General features: G+C 34.9%; 1 protein-coding gene across 1 annotated transcript; it reads right to left on the bottom strand.

The window, feature by feature from the left end:
* Positions 1–4,700: 4,700 nt before the first annotated feature.
* On the bottom strand, positions 4,701–12,050 carry atat1 (alpha tubulin acetyltransferase 1). Its single transcript, XM_081616618.1, has 8 exons — positions 11,663–12,050; positions 11,077–11,137; positions 10,734–10,825; positions 10,194–10,251; positions 10,000–10,113; positions 8,629–8,730; positions 5,747–5,792; positions 4,701–4,838 (listed from the first exon to the last, which is right to left on the bottom strand). The coding sequence occupies exons 1-8, from the start codon at positions 11,752–11,754 to the stop codon at positions 4,753–4,755; spliced, it is 651 nt and encodes a 216-aa protein (XP_081472744.1). The 5' UTR covers positions 11,755–12,050; the 3' UTR covers positions 4,701–4,752.
* Positions 12,051–12,362: the final 312 nt, after the last annotated feature.

The raw sequence follows: 12,362 nt of genomic DNA, 5'->3' as shown, positions 1-12,362 counted from the left end.
AAAAGTTAATATTAATGACACTTTCATAAGCGTTACTTGTTTCACTTTACTTAATGCCACTGTAATGACACTTAATGACATCTTCATAACTGTTGCTACTTGTTTCACTTTACTTGAGATAAGAGATAATATTAATGAAACTGTAATGACACTTAATGACATCTTCATAACTTCTACTTGTTTCACTTTACTTGAAGTAAAAGTTAATATTAATGACACTTTCATAAGCGTTACTTGTTTCACTTTACTTAATGACACTGTAATGACACTTAATGACATCTTCATAACTGTTGCTACTTGTTTCACTTTACTTGAGATAAGAGATAATATTAATGACACTGTAATGATACTTAATGACATCTTCATAACTGTTGCTACTTGTTTCACTTTACTTGAGGTAAAAGTTAATATTAATGACATCTTCATAATTGTTACTTGTTTCACTTTAATTAATGGCACTGTAAGAGCACTTAATGGCATTTTCATAACTGTTGCTACTTGTTCCACTTTACTTGAGGTAAGAGTTAATATTAATGACACTGTAATGACACTTACTGACATCTTCATAACTATTGCTACTTGTTTCACTTTACTTGAGGTAAGAGATAATAATGACACTGTAATGCCACTTAATGACATCTTCATAACTGTTGCTACATGTTTCACTTTACTTGAGGTAAGAGATAATATTAATGACACTTAATGATATCTTCATAACTGTGCTACTTGTTTCACTTGAGGTCAGAGATAATATTAATGATGCTGTAATGACACTTAATGACATCTTCATAACTGTTCTACTTGTTTCACTTTACTTTAGGTAAAAGTTAATATTAATGACACTTAAATGACATTTTCATAAGTGTTACTTGTTTCGCTTTACTTAACCTGTTAAGCCCGAGGTACCCACGGGTGGGTATAGCTGCCACGTGACCTCAGCTCGCTCTGTAAACAAAGGCTCCGTGTGCCTTTAAATTTTTTTTTTTTTATTATCCGCTAAAAGAGGCTTTAATCTTTCAAAAACTATTCCGCATAAAGGTTTTGCCCAAAATGTTAAGATTTTAGAGCTATTTAAAAACAGCTGATGAGATTTAAAGGTCCTCGGGCGATGACGCAACTGCCTGGAAAACCCCCGATCAGCTGATCATCACGGCCATTTTATGGCTTCACGTGAGAGTGGAAAGACTCTCAGAGTATGGCACAAGATGTCGGCTACGCAAAATCATGAGGTATTTTTCGGAACCCGATCTAAATGTGTGCGTAATTTATGCGTAATTCATTCATCTCTGTGCGCTCTCCGTGGCTCTCCGTGCATAAGCACGTGTGGTACACGGGAGTCTGAGCACGTGGAGTTATCTCGGTTCCGTGAGTTCAGTTTTGATTTATTTATGATAAATCGATCATAGCAGCAGAAACTTGACGATTTAGAGGCTTTTGAAGGCTTTTGAACAACAACGGTTTTTCGATTTGCTACGAGTGGAGCTAAATCTTCTGATAGCTGGTGGGATTCGGACGAGGAAGAGCAGGACACAGCTGACAGACTTGATCTCGGTGTTGTGTAAGTTTTCCGCCGCAATTTCACACAATATATTTGATGTTTTGGTTCTATTTATTTATTTATTTCAGTGATTATATGCTTGTAATAACGGCAGGAAGTAAAACCACGTGGTTATTTGTTTATTTATGTTTTACTAAAATATGTTTTATTTTACTAGTAAGGATTTCATGTTTACTTTGGTTCATTACTTTGTAATAAACCTCTAATTCTTCAAATACTTTATTTTTATTTATAGTCGAGTGGAAGCCGAACCATCAAGCTCAGGGGACGCTGAACCTCCCCCCACCCCCCCACCTCTCATGATTCTTCACCTTCTTTGAGGTAAGATGTCCATTTTTTTGGTGGTGATGGTGGTGGTGGATTTTCAAAATTGTTTATTTGCTCTTTTAAATTATTCAAAAAGTATTTTTGACTGTTTTATCTTGTTTCAATAAAAGTTTTCTATTTGGAGTCAAAGAAAGAGCTTTCACATCATCATTATTATACATATTACACTGTGCACAATGGTACATTTTGCATATAAATGGGGTAAATGTCATGACCAATGGTTATATTATATGTAGAAAGTGTCATTAGATGGTAATAAGCTATTTAATTTTAACAAACCCCCAGTATTGATGTAAAAAACACATTTGGCACAGTTTGGTGACATTTTGGATAAATGTGCCAAAATGGCCTCTCCGCCTAAGAAATTTCTCACTAATACCATTCTAAAATAAATATGATTCATCTGATTGAGTCCAAATTTGGTATACTTTTACACAACATTTAGATTTAAAAGTCTGTACTACTTTTTTGTGTTACAAATACTATTTTGGTAGTGTTTTCAATGTTTATTTCAAAGAAAATTTTGGCGAGGTTCAAAAAAATGCAAAATATTTTGTATTTTGTCCCTAATATTTCAGGCAGGGTCAAAGCTACAATGGTGCTGATACCAGAAAATCATTCTATGACATCTTACCTTTACAGAGGTACCAAAAGTTTCTTCTTAAATCTAATAGCTGTGAGGCTATAAGTGATTTACTTTTGTGTGTTTTTGTCAGGCGGAAATTTATTTATACCCCTTAGGGTGTAAGAGTAATGACAATGTAATGACACTTAATGACATCTTCATAACTTCTACTTGTTTCACTTTACTTGAGGTAAAAGTTAATATTAATGACACTTTCATAAGCGTTACTTGTTTCACTTTACTTAATGCCACTGTAATGACACTTAATGACATCTTCATAACTGTTGCTACTTGTTTCACTTTACTTGAGATAAGAGATAATATTAATGACACTGTAATGATACTTAATGACATCTTCATAACTGTTGCTACTTGTTTCACTTTACTTGAGGTAAAAGTTAATATTAATGACATCTTCATAATTGTTACTTGTTTCACTTTAATTAATGGCACTGTAAGAGCACTTAATGGCATTTTCATAACTGTTGCTACTTGTTCCACTTTACTTGAGGTAAGAGTTAATATTAATGACACTGTAATGACACTTACTGACATCTTCATAACTATTGCTACTTGTTTCACTTTACTTGAGGTAAGAGATAATAATGACACTGTAATGCCACTTAATGACATCTTCATAACTGTTGCTACATGTTTCACTTTACTTGAGGTAAGAGATAATATTAATGACACTTAATGATATCTTCATAACTGTGCTACTTGTTTCACTTGAGGTCAGAGATAATATTAATGATGCTGTAATGACACTTAATGACATCTTCATAACTGTTCTACTTGTTTCACTTTACTTTAGGTAAAAGTTAATATTAATGACACTTAAATGACATTTTCATAAGTGTTACTTGTTTCGCTTTACTTAATGACAATGTAATGACACTTAATGACATCTTCATAACTGTTGCTACTTGTTTCACTTGAGGTAAGAGATAATATTAATGACATTGTAATAATACTTAATGACATCTTCATAACTGTTCTACTTGTTTCACTTTACTTGAGGTAAAAGTTAATATTAATGACATCTTCATAATTGTTACTTGTTTCACTTTACTTAATGACACTGTAACAGCACTTAATGACATTTTCATAAGTGTTGCTACTTGTTCCACCTTTCTTGAGGTAAGAGATAATATTAATGGAAATATGAATAATTGTTTTGTTAAAGCTTTTGCTAGTGTAATTAAATCATTATGACTACTATTATGACAAATTTATGTCAGATCATGATTTCTTGGTAGACATCTTGCTGTAAAACTTTAGGATTGGTTAAATTAAGAAAATTAAGACTAAACAACATGGCAGAGCTATATAATATTACTACATACAGCAAATTTTTAAAGTTTAATCTGTAATACTTTTATAACAAATTTATGTCAGATCATGATTTCTTGGTTAATGACAAGTTGTCATAACGAAGACAATTTTGTCTAGATTAATGACAAGTTGTCATAACGAAGACAATTTTATCCTTGGTTAATGACAAGTTGTCATAACGAAGACAATTTTGTCTAGGTTAAGGACAAGTTGTCATAACGAAGACATTTTGTCTAGATTAATGTCAAGTTGTCATAACAAAGACATTTTGAATAATGTCAACTTTGTATTAAAAGTGTCATGATGACAGCAGTCATAAATATTCATAAAGACTTATTTATGTTCATGACAGGTGTTGTGTTATGTTTATGACAGTGTCATGTCAGTCTTATTCACCCCCCTTCAAATAAAGTGTTACCAAACAAACATTGTGGCTGCTTTCACAGGGTTTCACAGGCCAAATGCAGCAGCACATCGCATATCAGCATGAGCATAATAGGGGAGCACCGACTGCAGTTTACTGGATCATCACCAAGTTTTAAAAAGCCTAACCTGCTGTTTCCAATGTGGCTGATATCAATTTGATTTTATAACTTACTCTGTCTGGTGTTATAAGGTCACAATACCCCATCAATGTTTCAATCTTATTAAAAAGCATTGAACAACACAAACTTGTTTTAACTGCACAAAGTAGTGCTCTCAAATATAAATATATATTTTTTCTTTTAGAGGGACCCTTCAGTGAAAAAAAGTATTAAGCAACAGAAATATTTTATGTTATATTTGTAATCCACAGCTTTACTCATGAATGATTCAATAGCAGCGAGGAACTGGAATGAAGTGGGCCTGCAATATTCAAGTGATCTGCAAAGATAAACTGAGTTTTTCAGCCAAAACTTATAGATAACTAAAATGATGTTTTACCTTCTCTTTCCATTAAAGAATAAGGCTTAATATCTCCATCAGACTTTTTTACTCTTCTCAACTGGGACACTGTAAAAAACAAAATGTACACTCAGCCCTGGATGGAATTTAACGTCTTCTTTTTTTCATAAATTAATTTTAATACTTATCAGCAATGCAAAAAGATTGAAATGCATAAAGTGGCCAGTTAAAAACAAGATTGTTTTTTGTAGCACTTTGACATTAACATGTGAAGTGCATTGTAAGTAACATGTTTATTATTATTACTACTATTGAAGAAGTTGTTCCATCTGTCCAACTTCATTAAGTGCTATTGACATCTTCATACTTAAGTCAAACACCAGCAGTAGAAGAAGCTTCTGAGATGTACAACGCAGATGTTACATGAAAAAAGAAATTCTGGGAAAGTGTGTATTACACTTATTCTATTCAAGTTATTTTTCTGTTCTTGATACAAAGTACAAATAAAAAAATTGTAGCCAATTATAAGGGAAGAAAGGGAACAACATGATGATGCTGAGGAACATGAGAAAATGAATAAGCTCCTCCTAAAAAGCTGCATATTCTCTAATCTGTAAGGAAAAACAAAATTGTACCTAGAAATTAGGTACATTTTTAGGTTAATTTATTTGGAACTGAAATCAAAGCAAAAATAAATTTTGAGTTGTCATCAAATAAAGACTGTCTTACATTAGTGGAGTGGAAAAAGGAAAAAAAAGTTTATTCCAATCTTAGTGAACAAAGGTAAATTTAAATAATAATAATAATAATAATAATAATAATAATAATAATAATAATAATAATAATAATAATAATAATAATAATAATAATAATAGGGTACATTGAAACAAAGATATGCAGACAGAAGAAAAATTGAAAGCAAATGGGTTTGTCGCATTTAGAAGGTGACCTTTATGGCTCTGTTCACTAGCGAAATGTTACAACTGCCATAAAAAAATAAAACGGTTAAAAATTACCTGCTCTTTTGTGGAAGAAGTCCTCAAAGGCAACAAAGTTATTGACCTGCACACAGTGATAAAAAAAAGTCACATCAAACAATGACAATGTTTATTCTGAGCAGGGGCACAGTATAGGGAGGACAAGTGATGACAATTCCAAGGGCCCTTGACCACAGGGGGCCCCCCACAAATTATTATTATTATTATTATTATTATTATTATTATTATTATTATTATTATTACATAGCTCCTGATGATAAAATCACGGAAATCAGGAAGCATCTTGGGTTTTTAAACCCTTTGAATAAAAATAGTCTCAGAAATCTGGGTGTTCTCTTTGATAGTTCTTTGTCATTGGACAATCATTGCAAATTATTAGTTTGCAACTGTTTTTACCATTTAATGAATATTTTGAAGCTGCAGGCTATTTTATCACAGAAGAATTAGAAATGACTGTCCATGCTTTTATTTCTTCTCGTTTAGACTACTTTAACGGCCTTTTAGTGAGTCTGAGTAAATCCTCCATGGCTTCCCTTCAGTCTGTGCAAATGCTGCAGTCAGGCTTTTAACTAGAACCCATAGAACAGCTCACATAACTCCTGTTCTGGCCTCTCTGCACTGGCTCCCGGTGTATTTTAGGAAACATTTTAAAATTTTGGTTTTAACTTTCAAAGCACTTCATGGTGAGGCTCCCAAATACATATTGGACCTTTTGAAGCCTCTCTGTCCATCTATGACTCTGAGGTCTTCTAATCAGATGCTGCTGTCGGTTCCCAGAACTAATTTTAAAACCCGTGGTGATAGAGCATTTCAGATGGTGGCCCGAGGCTCTGGAACTCTCTACCTCTATCAATGCGCTGCTCCGAGTCAACTGACGCATTTAAATAAAGGTCTCAATCTCTTCAGACTGGCTTTTGATTAATTTTGTCAATTGATTTTAGATTATTTTATTATTGATGTGTTTCCTTTGTTGTAAAGCACTTTGTGATTTTTATGTCTGTGAAGGCTGCTATATAAATAAAGTTTACTTACTTACAAATAGAAAACCCTGTCAATTACTGTTATTGTGTTTTTTAAAATTGTTTTTAGTAGTAAAAATTAAATGTTACCCCTCCCAAACCAAAAAGCACACATCCATATTTGCACTGAATCCCCCTCACCCCTGTATTTGCGTTAAATGGTTCGTTCCTGCTTGGAGCGCTTGACGGTGACGATGTTCAGAAGTAGTCAGCAGAAGACAAGAATGACTGTGGCAGCTACTATACTGCCTAGAAAAATAATAAAGTCAAGCTTTCAAAAAATAGAGATATAAGAGAAAGAAAAGACAAGAGTGTCTATTTGTAACACAATTTTTCTCCGAGAGGTGAGTAGACTGTGTGATGATCAACCATTCAGCAGAGTTATCTTAGCTACAGACTACTGTTTGCCTCCATAGCATTTAATGAATTAAGGAAAAGAAATACCAATATATTCATATATTTAACTTGTCCCAGTACCTTTTACCACAATGACAACAGGTGAGTCAGTCAGCAGCAGCTCTAATTCCCGATACCAACATAAATCCCTTACCCCCATCCCAGTGAAAAAGGTGAGCAAAACTGTGTTCAATGACAACTTAGTTTGCATCATTTCAGGGAATCTATAGGGATTACTCTGTGTCTTTGCTCTTTTTACAGTTACACAGCAAAAACAATATATTAGTTGCTGAGAGAAATTCAAACAATCTTTACAAAATGAAAAAAACAGTCTACTGTCTGGACTGCAGCCAGTTCACACAGTTTTACCTTGGCTTGCATTTAAATTACAATTATATGTTACCATGTCCCTCCTGACCCGTCCTCTTCTAAGTGAAATTAAAGCTGCAGTATGTAACTTTTATAAAAAATATTTTTTCACATATTTTGTTGTCATTGTGTTGTGTTGTATGGCATGAGAGATAAATTGTGAAAAAATTATTTCCTCTGCCTTTTCCCAGTGCTATCTATAAACAACCAATCAGAGGCAGGAGGCAGGTTTTAGCGCTGTCAATCACAATCTCATGTGGCTGCTTATCCTCCCTCCCCCTTGCTCTGTGCTATGCTGCAACTAGCATAGCAGAGAGCTATGCAGATTCAAACTGTCAAAGCATAGCATAGCATACCAATGACGGCAGATAAACAGTTTTCCTGTCACAATAAGTTGTTTCTCCACCATTAGCATATTTAGCAGCGAGTGAATGAGTCTGATTAACAGCACTATAACCCTCCTCCTGGTTCTGATTGGTTGTTTTTGGTGAGAACGTTGCATTAGCAACAGTAGGTCAGGGAGGAGGTGGAGGAGATTGATTTTTTTTCACAGATTATCTGTCTCATAGCAAACTGTCACGACATGGTGACAACTTTAACAAATATGGAGAGAGGGATGGATGGATGGATGGATGGATGGATGGATGGATGGATGGATGGATGGATGGATGGATGGATGGATGGATGGATGGATGGATGGATGGATGGATGGATGGATGGATGGATGGATGGATGGATGGATGGATGGATGGATGGATGGATGGATGGATGGGCAGGACTTCAGTGATGTCATTAATGTGCCACATCAATGTGTTGAGCAATGATGTATGAGATTTGATGATGTATCAGGGAGATATGACTATTCCAATAACCTAGGAACAATTTGGCGGAAAAAGAATAATAATAATAATTCCTTCAGATACAATAGGCCTTCCCAATGCTTTTGCTGGTCTGCCTAATAAAACAGAAACTTTAAAAATGAAAGACGAGAGACTAAATATGGAATAAAGTTTTTAAAAATCTTGTGAAAGTAACCTATATTTTATCTTCTGTGGCTGTCAGAGAAAAGTAAGACCATAAAAGAGATATTGACAGGACAGACATGACAGGTCTCACCTGAGGAACGCTCTGCCTCAGATTGTAATGCCTAGCCAGGAATGCCAGCAATTTGGTGGAAGGTCTGTCATATGCCAACAACACTGGCTCCACGTTCTGATGCTACAGCAATGAAAAATGGACAATAACAGTTAGTCTGTAACAGAAAACTATTCTACAATAATAATCAGAGGAATGTAATTTTTTTTCAGAATATATGTAAGACGTTTACACATATTTACTTAATTCTTGATAGAACTGCATTAAAAATACATGATTTAGGTCAAACATTTTAGATTCCCATAAGCTTCTCCACACAGTTTTATGTAGTTCTGATCCGTTCTTCCTGACAGAACAGGTGGAACCTGCTTGTTAGCTCATGTCTTTTCAGTTTCCTACTGCAAAGAGATCAAGGCTTTGTGATGACCGCCCCAAGACATTTTGCCTTGTTATCCTTATGCCTCTTTCCATACCACTTTGCTTGGTTGTATGCTTGGGGTCATTAACTAGCAATCAAAGCTTTAATTTTCTAGCCTTTTTCTTGAGATGCTGCTTTAATATTTCCACATTTATTTTGTAAAGAGCCCAGTCCCTCACGCAACAAAATACCCACACATTACAGTTCTGCACCCATGTGCTAGACAGTAGAGGTGGTGCTCTCAGGTAATCTACATTATTTTTCTTATGACTTCTAGAGGTAAACTTCTAGGTGCAGAGGGATGAGTTCCACAGACTTCATCTGTATTACCATAAGATCCGCAAAGTTTAGAAAGTCTGCAAAACAAAATCAACTACAGTTGATGGTGCACAGTTGAAAAACATTCAATCAGTGATCCAAACTCTGGTCCGTTTGGTGACCACCACTACAGTGTGAAGTTAAGTCTTTCACATAAATTATAAATGGCAAATAGCAAACAGTCCAACTCATGAGAATACATGCAATTCAACAGTGTGAATCAGTTGAAGTACACAAAAAGGTTTAAATATTTAGTTACAGTATATATGCATGAGACAGCCATAGTTAGTGCATATGTTCTTCTTCAGCTGGAAAAAGAACATACACTCTATCCAAGCAGCAAAATGATTTTACTAAACAAGATGATAAACTTTTCTTGCACTTCATAAAGTGGAACTGTTTGCCTTTATGTCAGTGTCCCTTTCTGTGTAACCGTATCTTTGGGACTGTTTTTTCTCATTCCTGTTGAAAATGATTTTGTTTGACCAATATTTGATCACCTACCTATGTCTATTTAAATAAGTCTGGAACAACTATTGGCTAATTAGGATACAGAATGAGAACTGTTGATCCTCCTGCTGGCTCACATGCATCATTACAACTCTTATTCATATTTTATTACCAGATTTTTATGGCGAAACATCTAGAAGCTTTACCTGTAACATAAAATTGAATAGTTCTAGCCCATAGCCATGTCGCTGTAAGTTCTCTGCAATGTAGAAATCCAAAACACAGAGTGGCTCTACTTCGATGTGCACACCATTTCGATCCTAAAACAAATAAGAGTTAAAGAACTGTGATTTGGAATTAAAAAATGAATAACTGCATTAAAATAAAGTTATAGACTCACAAGCAGAAATAATTTCTTGTAGCCAACCTTCAGAAATCCTACAACCACACCTCGTCCTCTGTGTGTACAATACATGAGAGAGAACTGCTATGAGTACAGAGGAACCTGAGACATGTGGGTTTGGCATCAGCATAGCTGTCCATAGAACCAAACTTCAACATATTTTAATGTAATAAACATCATCTTACAACAAAAGTCACTTTAGGCCAGATTTCAAGTTCACACAAAATAAAATGTGGATGAGATTAGATTTTATTCTATAAATACGTTGAGACTGTTGAGACTGTGTAGATTATTCCCAGGGAGTCAGTGTAACTAATTTAAATAAATTCTGCCAGTTCTAATAAGAAAAATAGAAATATGTCCTAAGACTTTGTTCAGACTGCAAGATTTGGAAGAAACAAATGAGTGAGAGAAAAAAACACATTAAATTGAAATGTTAACATAGAACATGTTCTACTTGTTACACGAACATGTATGAACACGTTAGTCCATGAAACAATAGTGGAAAGGAAGTGAAAGCAAGGACGTGGGGTTTACCGGCTGCTCTCTCCATCCTTCATCAGGTACAGCTGATGCTTCTGGAACTGCAGTTTGGAAGCACTTGTTATAGGAGCTGGGAGGTCTTGTGCCTGTAGCAGCACCAAAGAATAAACATGATTACATTAAAAGATGTCCATAAACTTTGCTTTAAGCATGGTGCATGCAGTGATACCAAACTACCTAGCAGCATATTTGCAGTGAATCTGTTGTCAATATGTGATGTGGAAAACCATTTTTGTAAGAAATTAGAAAGATTTTTTGTTCATCAGAAGATCCTTTTACCCGATCAAAAAACATCAACCCCAAACAACCCACTCACACAAAAAAGACAGGAACTCACCTTTGCTGAGGCTTTCCCAAGTTCATCAAGAACTGTTGCAATTTTGACCCGAAGATCTGGCCTGTGAAGTTCCACACAGCAAAACAAACAGGATTCAGCTTCTATGCACCACAAATCTAGAATAAACTTTCATAAAACTGCAAAACAGCTGAAACACTGAGTTCCTTTAAATCAAGACAAAACCCCCACCTTTTTAGAGTTGCTTTGGAAGCACACAAAAAAACACTGACCAACATATTTGATGTGTATGATTTTGGTGATGGCACTCATTAAAATATGTAATGTTTGTTGTCTGTATGGTGGTTTCTTTATAACTTTGCAATTTTGTATTTTAATGTAAAGCAGTTAGAACTGCCTTGCTACTGAAATGTCCTATATAAATAAACCTGGGGGGATGGATAGATGGATGGATAATTAAACAGACAGACAGATTTTAATGGTCAAGTTTCTGAGACCTTCAAGAACTGCTGACTACAGTCCGGACTTTAAAAGAAGGAGATTCAGTAGAGATTTCCTGAAGCCAAGTGAGCAGCACAGATAAACGGAGCAGTTATTTGCGTAAACACATAGTCATGTTTTAACCTACTTTTCTTTAGATTGGCGACTTGCAATAAGATTCTGGTCCAGAATGGAGATCCTCTCAGAGAATAACTGATTAATGTCAAAAGGAAACTCCATGGCGCAGACTTGCTGATAGCTGTAATATACTACTACAGTGCAAGGCTGAAGGAGGTTAGCTAGCTGAGAGGTTTCAGTCTCACTAAGCAACCACTAAACAATTTAGCGAGTTACTTCAAAGATGTTCACCGCTTAACGAGTCGGAACCGAAACACCACAACCATTTAAATTCAGCAATTTCTAATTCTACAAGAAACTAAATAATGCTGTTTCATCTGCAGGCGTTATTTACACCGCTACTTCATTGTGTCGCTAAGGCACAGCGTCACTCCCAGTGTTACCGTAATAAACCGTCAGTTATTTAAAGCACTGTCCTTGTTCTATTTTTTCAGACTTGCAATCAACATCTCCAAAGGGGCGTCAGAGCAACACACAATGTAGTTATTATCATGCACATATAGAAATACACAGTTCTACAAAATCAACATTTTATTTCTTAGTAATTGTCCTAAAAATTGTAAAGGAGCGGAAAGTTTGGGTTTTACGGTTTTTTTTGTTTGTTTTTTGTTTTTGCAACGTTGGGAGCACAATTTGACAAATGCTCAAAAATCAAATGGCGAACTGTACGCGAAATATTTCAGAATAGCCCTTTTTTAATATACTCGTAT

Source organism: Poecilia reticulata, chromosome 15 (assembly GCF_904066995.2).
Source record: "Poecilia reticulata chromosome 15, P_reticulata-male-v2, whole genome shotgun sequence".
Taxonomy (NCBI): Eukaryota; Metazoa; Chordata; class Actinopteri; order Cyprinodontiformes; family Poeciliidae; genus Poecilia; species Poecilia reticulata.
This window is presented reverse-complemented; position numbering and strand designations above follow the sequence as displayed.